At 38.1% G+C, this 17,685-nt stretch overlaps 1 protein-coding gene across 1 annotated transcript; it reads left to right on the top strand.

Moving 5' to 3' along the window:
- The first annotated feature begins 15,909 nt into the window (after positions 1-15,909).
- Positions 15,910-17,293, top strand: LOC101897183 (protein lin-7 homolog C). The gene is made up of 4 exons (XM_005188306.4): positions 15,910-16,097; positions 16,151-16,417; positions 16,473-16,606; positions 17,017-17,293. The coding sequence occupies exons 1-4, from the start codon at positions 16,061-16,063 to the stop codon at positions 17,164-17,166; spliced, it is 588 nt and encodes a 195-aa protein (XP_005188363.1). The 5' UTR covers positions 15,910-16,060; the 3' UTR covers positions 17,167-17,293.
- Positions 17,294-17,685: the final 392 nt, after the last annotated feature.

Raw genomic sequence — 17,685 nt, 5'->3', positions numbered from 1 at the left:
TAATTCACATAAATATAATTTGTACCAATTAACGAAATGCTTAGTAAAATTACAATCACGATTTCGCTCATATTCGGTCATTTGTGTTTTAATCAAATTACTCACTTAACTAGTTGAATTAAACCGATCACAATTACCGTAAAAAAGGAATTCAACATTAGTTCATAAACAAATCAGACCAGACCAATATATATGACAAGCTTTTTGTAAAAGTAACTTGTAGTCACTGCATTTTTTCACATTAGCATCTTCATTAATATCATTATCTTTAAAATAATAAACAAAACAAATTTGTAATTAATTTCGTGAAATAAATTGATAATATAGTTATTCAATATTAAATAAATGGTTTGCGTTATTAATATATTTATTTAAATAAATGTTGCTGTTATTGTCATATTATTAATATAAAATGTGGCAACATGAATTCACTTTACGTTAAAAGATAAAGGGAAGTCTGGTCTTTTGCTTATCGGACAGTTTATATTTAAATGAGACTTGTAATAAGGTGTGTCCGACAACATCACTTTTTTATCTATCGGAGAGATGTATTAACAGGCCATAATTTACCAGTTAAAGTGCGATGGAAATTAAAAAACATGGATAACGCAGCTTATTGGTACCGCCGTTTCACACAGAAAAATAGATCGTGCAATATGAAATACAACTCAGTGCAATATTTACAACAGGCAGTGATAATGAAATACTACGGCAGTTTTAAGTAAAACTTGCACATTTACGGATGTTTTACATGTCAGCATGGTAGAAAAATACAGGTAGATGCTTGGGGACATTGATATGACAAAAAAATTTAAACGTTTCTTCAAAAATAAGTTGATTTATATATATATATATATATATATATATATATATATATATATATATATATATATATATATATATATATATATATATATATATATATATATATATATATATATATATATATATATATATATATATATATATATATATATATATATATTCCATTTCGACGCAGATCGGAGGTTGTTATGATATGTATTTGTAAACAATTTTTATAAAACTCAAAGTGTATTTTTGGAGATTTCCCTGAAGATGCATTGGGAAATGTCGGATATTAATAAAAGAAAAGAAGGCCTAAAGCGAAAGAGAAAAACTGATCAATTTATATTTTTGACAATTAATGTTCATGTTGAAGTACCATGAGTAGAACTTATCGGCTGCAATATTATGGTCGCTAACTTGCCAATAAATTTCATTAATTACCGCAATTAAACTCATTCCAATTTTACGAATTTTGTCGATAACTCAAAGAATGAGCTAGAGAATCACACTGTAGGAACATACCAAAACTTCAACGCAATATGTAACTATTCCCCAATAAGCGAAAAAAAGTTGTTAGACTTTACAAAACACCAACACCGATGATGCAGTAACATTTTTTCCGTTAAAGGTAAAATAGACCTAGGTTAGGTTAAAGGTCGCGCAGTTGACCATTTTTGGTAACCGCTCTACTCGGAGACCTGCTGGTCCATTGTGTTCATCGTAATAAGAAATTGGAAGAAAAACAGAATAGTAGAAAAAAGTAATGTGTGTGTGGTTTAATATATACTTTTGAGGGTAATCCACGGCTAGAGATCTTGCCGTGTCGTCTTTAGCCCCCTAAATCGTGTTAGAGAACGAAGACAAATCATGTGACCCTTGTTTCCCCCCAACCTGTGTCTCATGTTAATGAATGCTGGACAGTGGCAGAGAAGATGTTCGATAGTCTCAATTTCTTCTTTGTCCTGACCAGATTCTTTTTGAGATATTGCATCCTCTTTCGTCCAACCATTTTTATTGAATTCTCTTCAAGTATTGTTAATGAATTATCTGTAGGAAGTGGCACAGGGGTTCTCAACTTCAATGGTAGTCGATTCGGATCCTAGCCTAGCCAATTCGTCTCCAGTCTCGTTGCCTGGAATGTTATGATGATCATGAACCCAACTGAGCTTGATGGATAACCTAACGTCTTCCAAGGATCTCCTGCAGTTCAAATCAACCTTAGACTTTATAGTAGAGGAGTTTAGGGCTTTCAGTGCCGCTTGACTATCGACTATCCAGGAACACACTACAGTCGTTTCTAAGCTTGTATGATTCGCGAACATTATGAGTGTCACAGAAGACACCAGATCCCGTCCCGCATTCCATCTTTGAACCGTCGGTATAGACAGCTATGCCGCAGAAAGGTGGGTTGCTACGGGCCCAAGTGTCCCTATTAGATATGTGGATGTCAGGTGGGTCAAAGCACAACCGTTTTGAGACATAATCACTAGTTCTGTCTTCCTCTCCCAAATCTCTTACACGCCCTAGAATTGCAGAATGTCCAAAGGATTAATTGCGCCATTGGTTTAGTTCTTTGAGTCTATGTGCACACCTAATTACCCGTTCCTCTACGTGTACTTTTAGTGGGCTCAAGCAGAGTAGGGTGTCCAGTGAAGCTTGAGGTGTGCTCTTGGATTCGTTATTAGTAGGGATGCGGCTCGTTGAACTTTGTCAATGTGACGTAAGAAAGATGATTTTTAAGGGATGCCACCAGACTAGAGCTCCATAGATTAGGATGGGACGAACAATTGACTCATACGACCATTTAATGATGTATCCTCCTTTGTTCATTTCCGAACAAGCCAGTCGATGACTTTAGTCAGACAAATATGCGCTTTATGTATTCTCACCTTAATTCTTAAAGGAAATCATGAATGGATTCTAGTGCGACGTTGTTGAAGGCTCCCTCAATATTAAGGAAATCTGCCATCTATGTCTACCAGCCTTCCTAACGTTTTCAATAGGAAGGATGATAGACTGATTGGTCTGTAGTCCTTAGGAAGTGAGTGACTTGGATTCCCAGCTTTTGGGATGTAAGTAACCGTAAGTTCAATCCATAGTACTAGATATTGACGAAGAGACATGTTGAATCATACCGGGAGTAATGCCATCTAGCCCTGGTGATTTAAAGGCTTGAATGTGTCTATGGCCCGCCTAATTTTTGATATGCTTACAATTCTGTCGATCAGATTTAGGTCCAGAACCGAATAGTTACGATAGGCTTGAACGGTTTGCCTATTAATTACCGCGTCTGTACAGTTAGGAAAGTGTGTGGTGGATAAAAGAGTCACCCTATTGTAGTAGATATAGAGTTCCTGCACCAGTGCTGTGTGATTTATGATTATTCTGCATGATGCTAAGTAGCTGCTGTTTCTTTCTCCTAACGCAGCGGTTCTAGTCGGAAACCGGAGTCGGTTTGGTTACAAGCGGTTTGCTGGCCGAAGGAATGGTACTTATATGAGTTAGCTGGGAGGTCTGAGCCGTATATATCTTCTTGGTCTCCGTAGACCTTTCTTCAACGCTGAGGCTGCCGCCATCGTGGGTTCTGGCTTCCTAGCCTTACGTCTCTTGTGCTTCTTGGCAGGAGGATTTGACTCAGTGGGGTCAGCATCCACCTCCACCGTAGGAACGGCTACCAGAGTAGTTGTATTGTCGGTGATGGGTTTGCTGACCAACACAGGTTCTTCAAGGGAGGGTAGATCCACGATTGGGTCTTCCCTCTTATTGATAAGAGATGGTAGGAGAGCTAGAACAACTCATTTCTAACTTTTCACTACCCTGAGGTTCCTCTTGATCAGGATCCTCTCTCTCTCCGTAATCAGTTTGGGTCCCGGCCGATAAATTTGTTACAGAACTTTACCGACGTTTTGTAACCCCGTTAAGCTTTCGCCTCTTTCGGCGCCTTCGCGGGTGCTAGGATTGCTACGTCGATTAATGCTTGAGGCATCGGAAACGGCCGATGAGACTTCGTACGAGGGAATAACAGTGATATCAACTTCCTCGTCAGAAAGGGGTGAGTCATTTCCAAAGACATAGGGAACATTCTCCTGACTGATTCTCAGTTTCTTAGTTTTCTCCAGGAGAGCAGACCATTGTTCACTCTGCTGTAAATACGGTCACAGATAACATCGCTATAAATCAGGATCGTATCGTCCTCTCCCGAATTTATACTCGTGTCCTTTGAACGGTCCTGGATCATTGCTTCTTCCGAAGCAATTTGGTCATAGGTAGTTGTTTGGTTTTTTAGATTTGTTGTTTTTTAAATTTTTCTTCTCCATATAAATCTGGGACTTTGGAGGAGGCAAGGTCCACCTGCTCTGGTAAGCCTGCTACTCACTGAGGCGCCCAGGTCGGTACCCTGACTGCAAACCGAGGAACACTGATGGGCACGGCTTACATAACACACTAGCGTTAGGTAGTCTCTTATCTTTGTAGACCAACACCGTCGAACCAAGGATCACGGGCACTCGAATAGTTGTTTCGAGACACTCCCCCGGTGAAAGGGTTGAAAAAGCACAAACTTGGTATTGAAATATCACGAGCTTTATATTGCGGAGACACTCATTGAAACTACTTTTAAAGAAGTTTTTTTTTCCACTGCCAATTTTGTCTACTTGATCAGCCGACGTAACAGAAGCAACGGTTTGTTGAGGTTTTTCTAAGCTGCTCTCGCAAGTACCACCTTATGGCTTCCGGGGTTTATGCAAACTGAACTAAGGGGTAAAGGGAATCCTAGGAATAGCATAAAAAGAAACACAAAGGGAACATTAGCACCCGCTTATCTGTAAGTTTCTAAGGAATGAAGATCAGTTTTACCATGTATATTTTAACGCAGAGGCAGCAGTGAATATTCTGAAGAAAAAAAAATAGCTCCATGAAGTAAAGGAGATAAGAGTAAAGGTGGTTTACTGGACAAAGCAGAACCAAAGTGAAAATATCGATGATGTGGGTAGTTACATTTTCTGCTGATTTCCAAAAAAATACAGCAAACTCTTGATAAACAATCAAAATTTCCTCCGGTTTTTTTATATTTTGGCCTTCCTTTCCAATTCCAAATCAACGCGGAAAACAGCTGAATCACTAACATAAACTCAAAATTTCAAAATTCAACATGGCTCCAGAAAATGACTACATTACTTATTCCTACATGTCTATGTATAGATGCCACACAAACAAGACAAAGGAGCTTTAATGAAAGTAACCAAATTTCCCCACTCTGCAAGCTCTGCATCTAGTATAGATTAGTGAGTATATGAGAAGGCAAGCGCTGTAACAACAGACAATGTTACAACAAGAAAAATTCTAAGCTACAATTGCTGAAATCTATAACTAAAGCAAAGCAATCACGAACCACAAAGTGGATTACTTTAAAGGGGAAAACAAATATGTAACGAGTAATGTTAAATAACGCTGCCCTATCAAATAAAAATATACATAACATGAGAAAAATCTACATGCTCTGCTATTGGGTAAACGAATAATTTGAAGTTTTCTTTAAAAAAACTTAAATAATATTGTAAAAAAAAAATTTGAGATATTTTTATTTATTAAACATCATTGATGTGTTTCTTTTTTTAAAAATAACCCCTTTTTAGAAATCAGTTACAGAAGTCTAATATAACAAAAACCCAAACAATATTAAAAATTTTTATTTTTTTTTTATTAAATATAATTCACATAAATATAACTTGTACCAATTAACGAAATGCTTAGTAAAATTACAATCACGATTTCGCTCATATTCGGTCATTTGTGTTTTAATCAAATTACTCACTTAACTAGTTGAATTAAACCGATCACAATTACCGTAAAAAAGGAATTCAACATTAGTTCATAAACAAATCAACTTCATTGAATATAGACGCACAAGACCAATATATATGACAAGCTTTTTGTAAAAGTAACTTGTAGTCACTTTAAAATAATAAACAAAACAAATTTGTAATTAATTTCGTGAAATAAATTGATAATATAGTTATTCAATATTAAATAAATGGTTTGCGTTATTAATATATTTATTTAAATAAATGTTGCTGTTATTGTCATATTATTAATATAAAATTCACTTTACGTTAAAAGATAAAGGGAAGTCTGGTCTTTTGCTTATCGGACAGTTTATATTTAAATCAGACTTGTAATAAGGTGTGTCCGACAACATCACTTTTTTATCTATCGGAGACATGTATTAACAGGCCATAATTTACCAGTTAAAGTGCGATGGAAATTAAAAAACATGGATAACGCAGCTTATTGGTACCGCCGTTTCACACAGAAAAAAAGATCGTGCAATATGAAATACAACTCAGTGCAATATTTACAACAGGCAGTGATAATGAAATACTACGGCAGTTTTAAGTAAAACTTGCACTTTTATGGATGTTTTACATGTCAGCATGGTAGAAAAATACAGGTAGATGCATCAAAGCTTGGGGACATTAATATGACAAAAAAATTTAAACGTTTCTTCAAATTAAGTTGATTTATATATATATATATATATATATATATATATATATATATATATATATATATATATATATATATATATATATATATATATATATATATATATATATATATATATATATATATATATATATATATATATATATATATATATATATATATATATATATATATATATATATATATATATAAATATATTCCATTTCGACGCAGATCGGAGGTTGTTATGATATGTATTTGTAAACAATTTTTACAAATTTAAGAAATTTTCCATTCAAAAATTTCAATTCCAAAATTGGTTTGACAATTCATTGTCCCAGTAGCTGTGTCCTGTATTTTTCTTTCATTGTAAACCGGTATCAGTCATTTCTATAGACGCCACGTCTATCTTTGATGAGCGTTTGTAAGACACTAAATTTATTTATTAATAAAAATACTTCCTAAGAAGTATACATTAAGTGTATAAGAGAGAGATAGATACCAACTGTACACATGCCACTATAAATCTTCGGGAGAGGTCATAAACACGCATTGCTATCTCGCATGTGGCAAGCAGGCATGCTGCACTTGCTTATCAGTCTGAGTAAAGATTACAACACGTAATCTAACTCCACCATAACACATGCAGCAATTGAAAATTCTTCGTCTCCAGTCTCGTTGTCTGGAATATTGTGATGACCATAAACCCAACATAGCTTGATGGATAACCTAACGTAAAGGATCTCCTGCAGCCCAAAACAACCTTAGCCTTGATAGTAGAGGAGTTTAGGGCTTTCAGTGCCGCTTGACTATCGACGTATATAGTCAACGGACTCGTTCTTCCTCGTTACCAACAGGTCAATGGCTTTTTGACCGCAAAAATTTCCGCCAGGAATACACTACAGTCGTTTCTACGCTTGTAGGATTCGCGAACATTATGAGTGTCACAGAAGACACCAGATCCCGTTCCGCATTCCATCTTTGAACCGTCGGTATAGGCGGCTATGTACGTGTACGTTTAGTGGGCTCAAACACAGTAGGGTGTCCAGTGAAGCTTGAGGAGTGCTCTTGAATTTGTTATTAGTACGGATGCGACTCGTTGAACTTTGTCAATGTGACGTAAGAAAGATGATTTCGTTAACGAATTCCACCAGACTAGAGTTCCATAGATTAGGATAGGGCGAACAATTGACTCATACGCCCATTTAATGATGTATAGTTTTACCCTAGGCTCCTTTGTTCATTTCCGAACAAGCCAGCCGATGACTTTAGCCAGACAAATATGCGCTTTATGTATTCCCACCTTAAGTCTTAAAAGGGAATCATGAATGGATTCTAGTGCGACGTTGTTGAAGGCTCCCTCAATATTAAGGAAATCTGCCAAGGTAAACAAGGGGTCATTCATGTTTTCTCAATGAATCCTACAACATCGTGTTGCGCTGTTTCAACAGATTTGCCCTTCATGTAGGCATGTTGATAACAATCTTGGTTGGTAGGGATCTGATATCTATGTCTGTCAGCGTTTCCGACGTTTTCAATAGGAATGATAGACTGATTGGTCTGCAGTCCTTAGGAAGTGAGTGATTTTGATTCCCAGCATTTGGGATGTAAGTAACCGTAACTTCAATCCATAGTACCAGGATGTATGATAGCCACAGACAAGCTTTGAAAATCTCATCCATCATTCTAGATATTGACGCCGAGACATGTTGAATCATGGCGGGGGTAATGCCGTCTGGCCCTGGTGATTTAAAGGCTTGAATTCTGTCGATCAGATTTAGGTCGCTAACCGAATAGTTACGATACGCTTGATCGGTTTGCCGCTTAATTACCGTGTCTGTACAGTTAGGAAATTGTGTGCTGGCTAACAGACTAAAGAAGATTAGCTTTATTTTTTTAGCAACGATGCACGTCCTCACCTTTGGAGTCTGTGTAAGAGACGTACTTACCACTCCCTAGTTCAGTCACTCTATTGTTGATATAGAGTTCCTGCACCAGTGCTATGTCTACTTCAGCTTTCGTGAGTGATAGGAGTTCGGCAGCCGCATGGTGCTAAGTAGCTGCTGTTTCTTTCTCCTAATGCAGCGGTGCTAGTCGGAAACTAATCCAGTCTGTTCTGAAATCCAACTTGCCCCCACGACCATAAAGATAGTCCTGGCCATCCGTATCAATAGCTACCTTGATAACCGGGCCACTCCCTCAGTGCTTGAACTGATGATTCGCCAGTTGTCTGTTCTGAGGTTGGGGTTTTGGTTCGAGTATCGTCAGAATGTCTGCCGGGTCCATCGATAGTGGTGGCACCCACGCTGTCAATACTTTACGGCAGGGGATCTCCTTTAAGGATAAAGCCGCCAAGTTGCACCCTTTCAAAAGCTCGCGAAAGCCACCTACTGTGGTTCCTGGTCACCACAGTAGCTGGCTTTCTTTAGATTCCTCGTTTTCACAGCAGATTACTTTCACGTAATGGGTAGCGCTGCCAAACTGCTACCTCTTTGGATCCCCTTCACCCAGAAAGACCAGTTCCCTTCGATTAGCAGCCATCGACTCTAGCTGATATTACCTTCAGGTTCAGCTTTATCGATGACCGCCACTCGAAGATTGTACTAGAATGCTTCCTCTTCTGCCCTGTTTGACTTGCCGATTGAGGCTAAACCGTTTCCTTGTGGCTCTTTAAAGGCTTTGAGCTTGTAGGGGCTACCGGAGTCGGTTTGGTTACAAGCGGTTTGCTGGTCGAAGTAATGGTAGTTGTTTGAGTTGGCTGGGAGGTCTGAGTCGTATATATCTTCTTGGCCTCATGATGTGGTTCCTCCGTAGACCTTTCTTCAGCGCTGAGGCTGCCGCCATCATGGGCTCTGACTTCCTAGCTGTAGTATAGCGTAAAATAGCCTAGTACTAAATTTTGCAACATTGCATAAAAGTGAACACCTGTCAAATTACATTTCACTTCCTTCTTCTTAATCTTGTCTTTTAAGTAAGCACAACATATTTCTGTAATGTAAAATACTTTAAGAATTAATCTAAATAAACCTTGAAATATATATGAACTAATCATATTAAGTGGCGACGAGAAGTAAATGACGGAAGAAGAGAGAGTATATGTGCCAGAAACAAAAAGGATGTCTACCAGATTTGGCGATTTGTGTTCTTTTAATGTTGCTGCTGGCAGATGGCAGGTATATGAGGAACAAATGCAATTTTTTTTTTATGGCTAATGGGTTGGACGATGATAAAGCAAAAAAGGCCATATTTTTGTCATCATGCGGAACAGAAACATATGCTTTGCTCAAGTCTATTGCGACAACAGAAAACATCACGGATGCTTCTTTTACCTTCGACAAAGCAATAGCTCTACTTAGGAAACATTTTTGTCCACACGCAAATATAATAATTCAGTGTTTTCAGTTTTATCGCAGAGACCAGCAAGAAGGAGAATCAATTCCAGAGTATTTAGCGGCTCTTCGTAAATTATGTCAACATTGCGATTTCAAAGACTTAGATGAAATGCTAAGAGACAGATTGGTTTGTGGAATGAGAGACACGAATTTACAGAAAAGGTTGCTAGCTAACGAAAAGTTAAGGCACAAAAAAGTTTAACAACACTAAAAGGATCCACCAATGTACCAGTGGTAAACAGAATAGGTAACAGAAAGGTGAATAAACAAGATGAAATGAAAAAGTGTTTTAGATGTAATGGTAATCACTCAGCTGATACTTGCCGTTTTAAAAACGAACAGTGTTTTTTCTGTAAGAAACAGGGGCATATAGAGAGAGCGTGCATAACCAAAACCAAAAAGAAGAAAACACATCATTATCAAAAACATCAACGTTCGAGTGTGAATCAAGTTTCAGATCAAAAAGGGGGAAATAAAGAGTATGTTTTGACGGTCTCGAGTCAGAGCACATCTTCGTTTGTGAGAGAAATAAACATATACGATCGACCTATAAAGATGGAAATTGATTCAGGTGCCAGTCATTCTATAATGAGCCAGAGGAGGTTTGTTGAACATTTTGGGAAGATGCGATTTGAAAAGAGCGATATCGATTTGCGAACGTGGGGAAACGACAAGAAACTGTCAATTGTTGGAAAAGTGTTGGTTCCAGTTAGCACGGCTAAATTTAATGGTAAATTGTGGTTGCTGGTGGTATCAGGTGATGGCCCATCACTGATAGGAAGGAATTGGTTTCAAGATTTGGGAATACAAATTATGAGCAGTTGCAATAACATCGGTTCCAATGTTCCAGAGCATATTGGTGAATTTGAAAGTGTGTTTGATGAGAGTCTTGGGGACTACAAGGGAGAGAAGGTTAAACTCCACGTAAAGGAAGGAGGTAAGCCAAGGTTTTATAAATTCCGACCAGTACCATTTGCATTAAAACCTAAAATAGAAGTGGCTTTGCAACAAATGATGGACGACAAAATAATTCGACCAATAAAGTATAGCGAATGGGCAACACCCATCGTCCCTGGGGTGAAACCGGATGGCAGTATTAGGATATGTGGAGATTACAAGTGCACCGTCAATCAGATTTTGTGTAATGAAACATATCCACTCCCAACAAACACAGAAGTCTTTGCAACATTATCCAACTGTAAGTGGTTTTCAAGTTTAGATTTGGATAGAGCGTACACGCAAGTAAAAGTAGATGAGGAATCGGCGAAGATTCTCACTTTAAATACTCATAAGGGATTATTTGAAGTAACCAGATTACCTTTTGGAATTTCAACAGCTCCAAGCATATTTCAAAGAATGATGGAAAGTATTGTGGGTGATGTTCCAGGTGTGGTGGTTTACTTGGACGATATTTTGATTGGAGGTTCGACGATGGAGGAAATGTGGTTACGAACGAAAGAGACCCTGCGACGCATACAAAACGCAGGCCTCAAACTAAAGAAAAGAAATGTGTATTTGCTGTGCCAGAAATAACATTTTTAGGATTTATTATAAACCAGAACGGAGTCAAGCCAACGCTTGAGAAAATAAAAGCAGTGTCCGATGCACCGGAGCCTACCAATAAACAACAACTTCAAGCGTTTTTAGGATTACTAAATTTTTATGATCGTTTTTTCCAGAACAAGGCAGATTTATTGGAACCATTATACAGGTTGCTAAAGAAAGATGTTTCGTTTAGATGGGGTAAAGAGCAGAGATCCCGTTTCAGTAGAGCAAAGGAGATTTTAAAATCTGAACAAGTACTAGTACACTATTCACCAGAATTACCTTTGATATTGTCCGGAGACGCATCGCCATATGGAGTCGGGGCCGTTCTCGCTCATGTGATGCCAGATGGAAGAGAGGCACCAATAGCATTTGGTTCAAGAACGCTGCAACCAGCAGAGAAGAATTATTCGCAGCTTGACAAAGAGGCACTCTCTATTATTTTTGGAATAAAGAAATTTCATCAGTATTTGTGTGGCCGGAAATTTACGATTTATACGGATCATAAACCATTGCTGGGACTCTTGAATCCTTCTAAACCAATTCCACAGCATATTTCGCCCAGATTATTACGATGGTCGTTAATGATGGGAGCATACAAATACGAAATTGAGTATAGAGAAGGAATGAATAATCAAAACGCAGATGCTCTTAGTAGATTGCCGCTGGTGAGTGATACAAGTGTTCCGCCAGATTATAACGTTTTATATTGTACAGAGGGCGAGGAACAATTTTTAGTAACAGCGAAGGAGATATCAAATGCAACCAGGACTGATCCAATATTGTCAAAAGTAATTTGGCATATTCAAAGAAAGTACAAAAAATTATTGGCAGATTCAGATGACTTAAAACCGTTTGCTGCAAGAGTGAATGAACTTTCTGTAGATGGTCAATGCTTATTGTGGGGATGTCGAGTAATTATTCCACACAAACTTCGAGGCAGAATATTAGCAATGCTCCATGAAATACATCAAGGAATAACAGCAATGAAAGCAATAGCTCGCAGCTATTTTTGGTGGCCGGGATTAGATAAAGATATTGAAATACTAGCAAAAGGATGTGAAAAATGTTGTCAACAAAGTAGAAGCCCACCAGTTGCAGAACCGGAAAGTTGGCCTGAAACACAGAGGCCTTGGTCCAGATTACATCTAGATTACGCAGGTCCATTTTTGGGGACGAACTTTTTGATTGTAGTGGATTCTCACTCAAAATGGGTGGAAGTAAAAATGACAAAATCTATTACGTCAAATAAAACAATTGAACTCTTGCGAAAGATATTTTCTACTCATGGTATACCTGACACAGTGGTGACAGATAATGACAGAAATTTTATTTCGGAGGAATTTGAAGGATATTTGAAGGGGAATGGGATTTACCATGTACGGACAGCACCCTACCACCCTTCATCGAACGGACAAGCGGAAAGATTTGTCCAGACCGTTAAAAATTTTGTGAGGAAAGTGAAGACAAATCATTTGCATAAAGAGCTATCCAACATACTTTTACGACTTCGCACAACACCAAATAGCAGCAACAATATTACTCCGTCCGAGATGCTAATGGGGAGAAAGATAAAAACATTGATGGATCACATACATCCAGCCAGTTCAAAATCAATAAAGGGAAATACGCCAGAAAAGCCAGTGAGGAAGCTTGGAACAGGTGAGAAGGTTTGGTATAGGAATTATGGCATTGGAGAAAAATGGTTACCAGGAACAGTTCAGTCAACCGGATCACGAAATTATGGAATTCTAGATGGAGATAACATACAATCACGACATATAGACCAACTACGCACACGTTTACCCGATACATCTGCATCTTCAGCCTTAAATGAATCCAGCAGTCAGCAAGTAGGAACAACTGTCGAGCCAGACCAAAGTATAGTTCCTGATTGTTTGCCATCAGAGGACACATCCGCAATAGTAAGCGATACGGCGACAACAAGTCAAGAAACAGTGCCTACACCAAACCGCAGCCGTCCAGCACGTCAAAGGAAAGCTCCTCTGAGATATGGTGACTACCTGATGGGGGAGGAACTGTAGTATAGTGTAAAATAGCCTAGTACTAAATTTTGCAACATTGCATAAAAGTGAACACCTGTCAAATTACATTTCACTTCCTTCTTCTTAATCTTGTCTTTTAAGTAAGCACAACATATTTCTGTAATGTAAAATACTTTAAGAATTAATCTAAATAAAACTTTAAATATATATGAACTAATCATATTACTAGCCTTACGTCTCCTGTGCTTCTTGGCAGGAGGATTTGACTCAGTGGGGTCAGCATTCTCCTCCACCGTAGGAACGGAGTAGTTGTATTGTCGGTGATGGGTTTGCTGACAACCACAGGGTCCTCAACGGAAGGTAGATCCGCGATTGGATCTTTCCTCCCATTGATAACAGATGGTAGGAGAGCTAGAACAACTCTTTTCGAATTTTTGACTACCCTGAGGTTCAACACTCTCCTGACTGAGTTTCAGTGTCTTAGTTTTCTCCAGGAAAGCAGACCATTGTTCACTCTGCTGGTAAAAACGTCACGGACAACATCGCTATAAATCAGGATCGTATCGTCCCCTCCCGAATTTATACTCGTGTCCTTTGAACGGTCCTGAGGCATCCTTTGAGGCTTGAGGCATCGGAAACGGCCGACGAAGATCCCTCCTGATGTTGAGACTTCGTACGAGGGAATGACAGTGATATCAACTTCCTCATCAGAAAGGGCTGAGTCATTTCCAAAGCCAGAGGGAACACTCTCCTGACTGAGTCTCAGTGTCTTAGTTTTCTGCAGGAAAGCAGACCACTGTTCACTCTGCTGGTAAATACGATCACGGATAACATCGCTATAAATCAGGATCGTATCGTCCCCTCCCGAACTTATACTCGTGTCCTTTGAACGGTCCTTGGTCATTGCTTCTTCCGAAGCAATTTGGTCATTGGTAGTTGTTGGGGTTTTTAGGTTTGTTTTATTTATATTTTTCTTCTCCATATGAATCTGGGACTTTGAAGAAGACGAGATCCGCCTGCTACTCACTGAGGCTCCCAGGTCGGTACCCTGACTGCAAACCGAGTAACACTGATGGACACGGCTTACGTAACACCACAGGTAGACCAACACCAACACCGTCGAACCAAGGATCACGGGCGCTCGGATATTTGTTTCGAGACTCTCCCCCTGGTACTGCTAAGCTGTCCGCGACTGCTATATATATTGGGAGTTCCACTATCCGCAACCTGTAGACGCGTCCGGTAGCACCAGCTAAGCTGCCGCGAACGGACCGGACAATGATTAATTTTTTTTTAAGGTAGAACAGCTTCGTTAAACTACAGAAGTACAGCCCTGATATTATACCGTGGAAAAAAAGACACGAAGTTTTAAAGCTGTCGTATTTTTGAATATTTGAAAAATACTAAACACATGGTACAGTGAAATAAAGGTAACCTCATTTCGATTTAGCATTCCAAGCACTGCATTTTCTGCAATATACCTTGCCAATTTCAATGCATAAAAAAAGTTCCCATGGATTTTGACAATGAGATTTTGTCAATATATAAATTTAAAAAAATAAACGAAAATATATGATTATATGACTTTACCATTTAGTTCTACCACTACTAGACACTTAAGAAGCTTGATTTTTAAACAAAGTCGTCATATCAAAAATCAGAAAATATCAGTTGACCATTCCCTTTGACTATATCAAGGTAGATGTACTAGGTAATCGCATCAGCCCAGCTGACGGCACCATTAAATGTCAAAACAAATTGTTGTAATGAAGAATTCGCCCTAAATGAATGCAACAACAAATTTGTTTATGTTGTCTTCCCTAAAAGTACCTTTTTATAATATTTCAAATAATTTAAGAGTAAGTTAAGAGTGAAACCAGTAAAAAATTAAAAGAACATGAAGGAAGGAGGTTAGAATGGAGTGCAGCTTTAAGAATTAAGTTAGCCTCAACATCTAAGATTCCCAAAGCACATCACGGGAAGTAGTGCAAGAATTAGACTCTTGTCATTTGCAGTTCCGGAAAACTTTCGGTTTAAACCAGTAAAATATAGTCATTATAAGTTTCTTTGTTTAAAAAATATCGCAATACTACAATTAATACTTATTTTACTCTTATTTGTTTTACAATAAAAACTTTTATTGCGACGTTCGTTTACGACGAGAGGGACACAAAATAAAATGTAAACAAACACCTCGTTTCTGATTGGTTGAAACAAATTTGCCGCAACTTTTAAATGTCATGGCGAATCTATGTTTTTCGCCTTAGATGCCAATTTTGACATTTGAGGGGACCACAAAAGTTGCTTTGTTGTAGCAATTCGCCGATGCGGTTACCTGTTAGATCTACCTTGGACTATATGAAATGAAGATGTTGCAACTCTGTCAATTTCGTTTTGAAAAACATTACTCTCTAATTTTGACATTTCATGTTACTTCAGGTTCTTTCTGTTTTTTTTGTATGGAAAACGCGTTCTGTTCTATAGCCTATTAGTTGACAGGAAAATTTACGGAAAAAATGAATTGTTTGGAAAAGGTGGAAATTGATATATGAATTTTTCACTTCTTCTTCGGCGCTTTCTCTCTATAACAAATACTTTTTTCAGCAAACTTTACTCATGTGAATGGGGATATGGCATTTTGGGTGCCCAAGTTCACCCGCTCTTTCAGTGAACCGCTCAATTGAACTAGGTCGTTGAGAACTATACAATACTAAACCTGGCGCATTGCGCATTTCCACTAATATATAAAAAATATCTGAATATACCACAAACAAGATTTCTAAAAATAGTTGGTGCTAGTCTTAATAGAAGACTGGTTTGGAGAAAATGACGGATGTTTGCGAACCTTTAACACTTGCAAGAGGTATGTGATTTTAATACGAAGATATATTTTCTTACATCTAAATTGTTGAATAGATGTCAAACGTTCAATTGAGTTGTTGGAAAAACTCCAAGCTAGCGGAGACTTTCCTACGACGAAATTAGCAGCCTTACAAAAAGTACTTCAAAGTGATTTCCTAAACGCTGTACGCGAAGTGTACGAACATGTTTACGAGACGGTGGATATACAAGGATCACAAGATGTGCGAGCATCAGCAACAGCTAAGGCCACAATAGCAGCATTCGCAGCAAGTGAGGGTCATGCTCACCCCAGAGTCGTGGAATTACCAAAAACGGAAGAGGGTGAAATACATTGCAAGTATGCATTGCAATATGTTTTTAAAAAAGAATTTTTTAGGCCTTGGTTTCAATGTAATGGGAGGTAAGGAACAAAATTCACCAATTTATATATCCCGCATTATTCCTGGTGGTGTGGCAGATCGGCACGGTGGTTTGAAACGGGGCGACCAACTTTTATCTGTGAATGGAGTGGTAAGCATTATGGCTTCCGTTTCTCTTAGAGGCAACTTTCGGGTCAACTTAAAACTTTTAACATGTGCTGGCATTGATATGGTGCTCACAACAATAACATTTTTTACATATGTAGATTTATCGTGATACGGGCGGTTTGTTTATGCCCAAAGGGGAAAGTCTTAAATTCCCGGGCGAAAGTCGGCTCTATATGCTACTAACTAACGATTTAGAAGAAAAATTTGTTTGAGAAAGACGTATTCATAACCCCCTCCCTTTTCCATCTACCAAAACTTCTATCTGGGAAGAATATGTTTCCTGTTGTGAGCAGCTTAATGTGTACACATGGTAAAATTTAAGCTCGGTCCAAGAGGTGCCCTAAAGGAAACTTGATCAAAATTGTTTAACAATATATAAACTCAAATAATTAGTCTGTTGAAGGTGAAAATCACGAAAAAGCGGTGGAGCTTTTGAAACAAGCTGTGGGCTCTGTCAAACTTGTTGTAAGATATACTCCGAAAGTTCTCGAAGAAATGGAAATGAGGTTTGACAAGCAGCGCACCACAAGAAGAAGGCAATAAGATTTAGTGAGAAGCAGGCCTTAAAAACAACTTTATATTCAATTAGACGCGACATATAAATAGAGGCGCTAAACATATTTATTATTGCTGTTAAAATTAAACTAATAAAAATACATTTCTTCGTTTATTGTTCCTTTCGTTTCTAATTGTCAATTTCAATTGCACCACACCTTGGTAATCAACCACATGGTTGGTTTTTGAGGAGGTACGGCTTAAGTCGAGTGACCTGATTTTTTTACCACGCGTAGATCTTTTTAACCTGATTACGTCAAAGTAATTTTTTGTGGGGAAATATCCGGATTTTATCCGGATCTACACAGATAAAATGGGTATCAATTGAAAGCTTATGGAAATACATTTCTAACAAGTGGTCATATGATAGGTTGGTTTTAATCGGTTCCGGAGTAATACAAAAAATGTTATTTTTGTACCGGAAAAACCCATAAAAAATTGAAACTGCTCGTTTCTCTGATGCGGTCTATCATTAAATTAAATTGTGTTAGTGATGGGTAATGACCA

The sequence above is a fragment of the Musca domestica genome, unplaced genomic scaffold (assembly GCF_030504385.1).
Source record: "Musca domestica strain aabys unplaced genomic scaffold, Musca_domestica.polishedcontigs.V.1.1 21, whole genome shotgun sequence".
NCBI classification, from domain to species: domain Eukaryota; kingdom Metazoa; phylum Arthropoda; class Insecta; order Diptera; family Muscidae; genus Musca; species Musca domestica.
This window is presented reverse-complemented; position numbering and strand designations above follow the sequence as displayed.

What these genes read in the sequence shown, in the direction of transcription:
- LOC101897183 (XM_005188306.4), top strand. Translation starts at nt 16,061, where the DNA reads ATGACGGATGTTTGCGAACCTTTAACACTTGCAAGAG. An exon ending in ACCTTTAACACTTGCAAGAG is followed by an intron (nt 16,098 to 16,150) that starts GTATGTGATTTT and finishes ATTGTTGAATAG; the next exon opens with ATGTCAAACGTTCAATTGAG. An exon ending in TTTTATCTGTGAATGGAGTG is followed by an intron (nt 16,607 to 17,016) that starts GTAAGCATTATG and finishes TCAAATAATTAG; the next exon opens with TCTGTTGAAGGTGAAAATCA.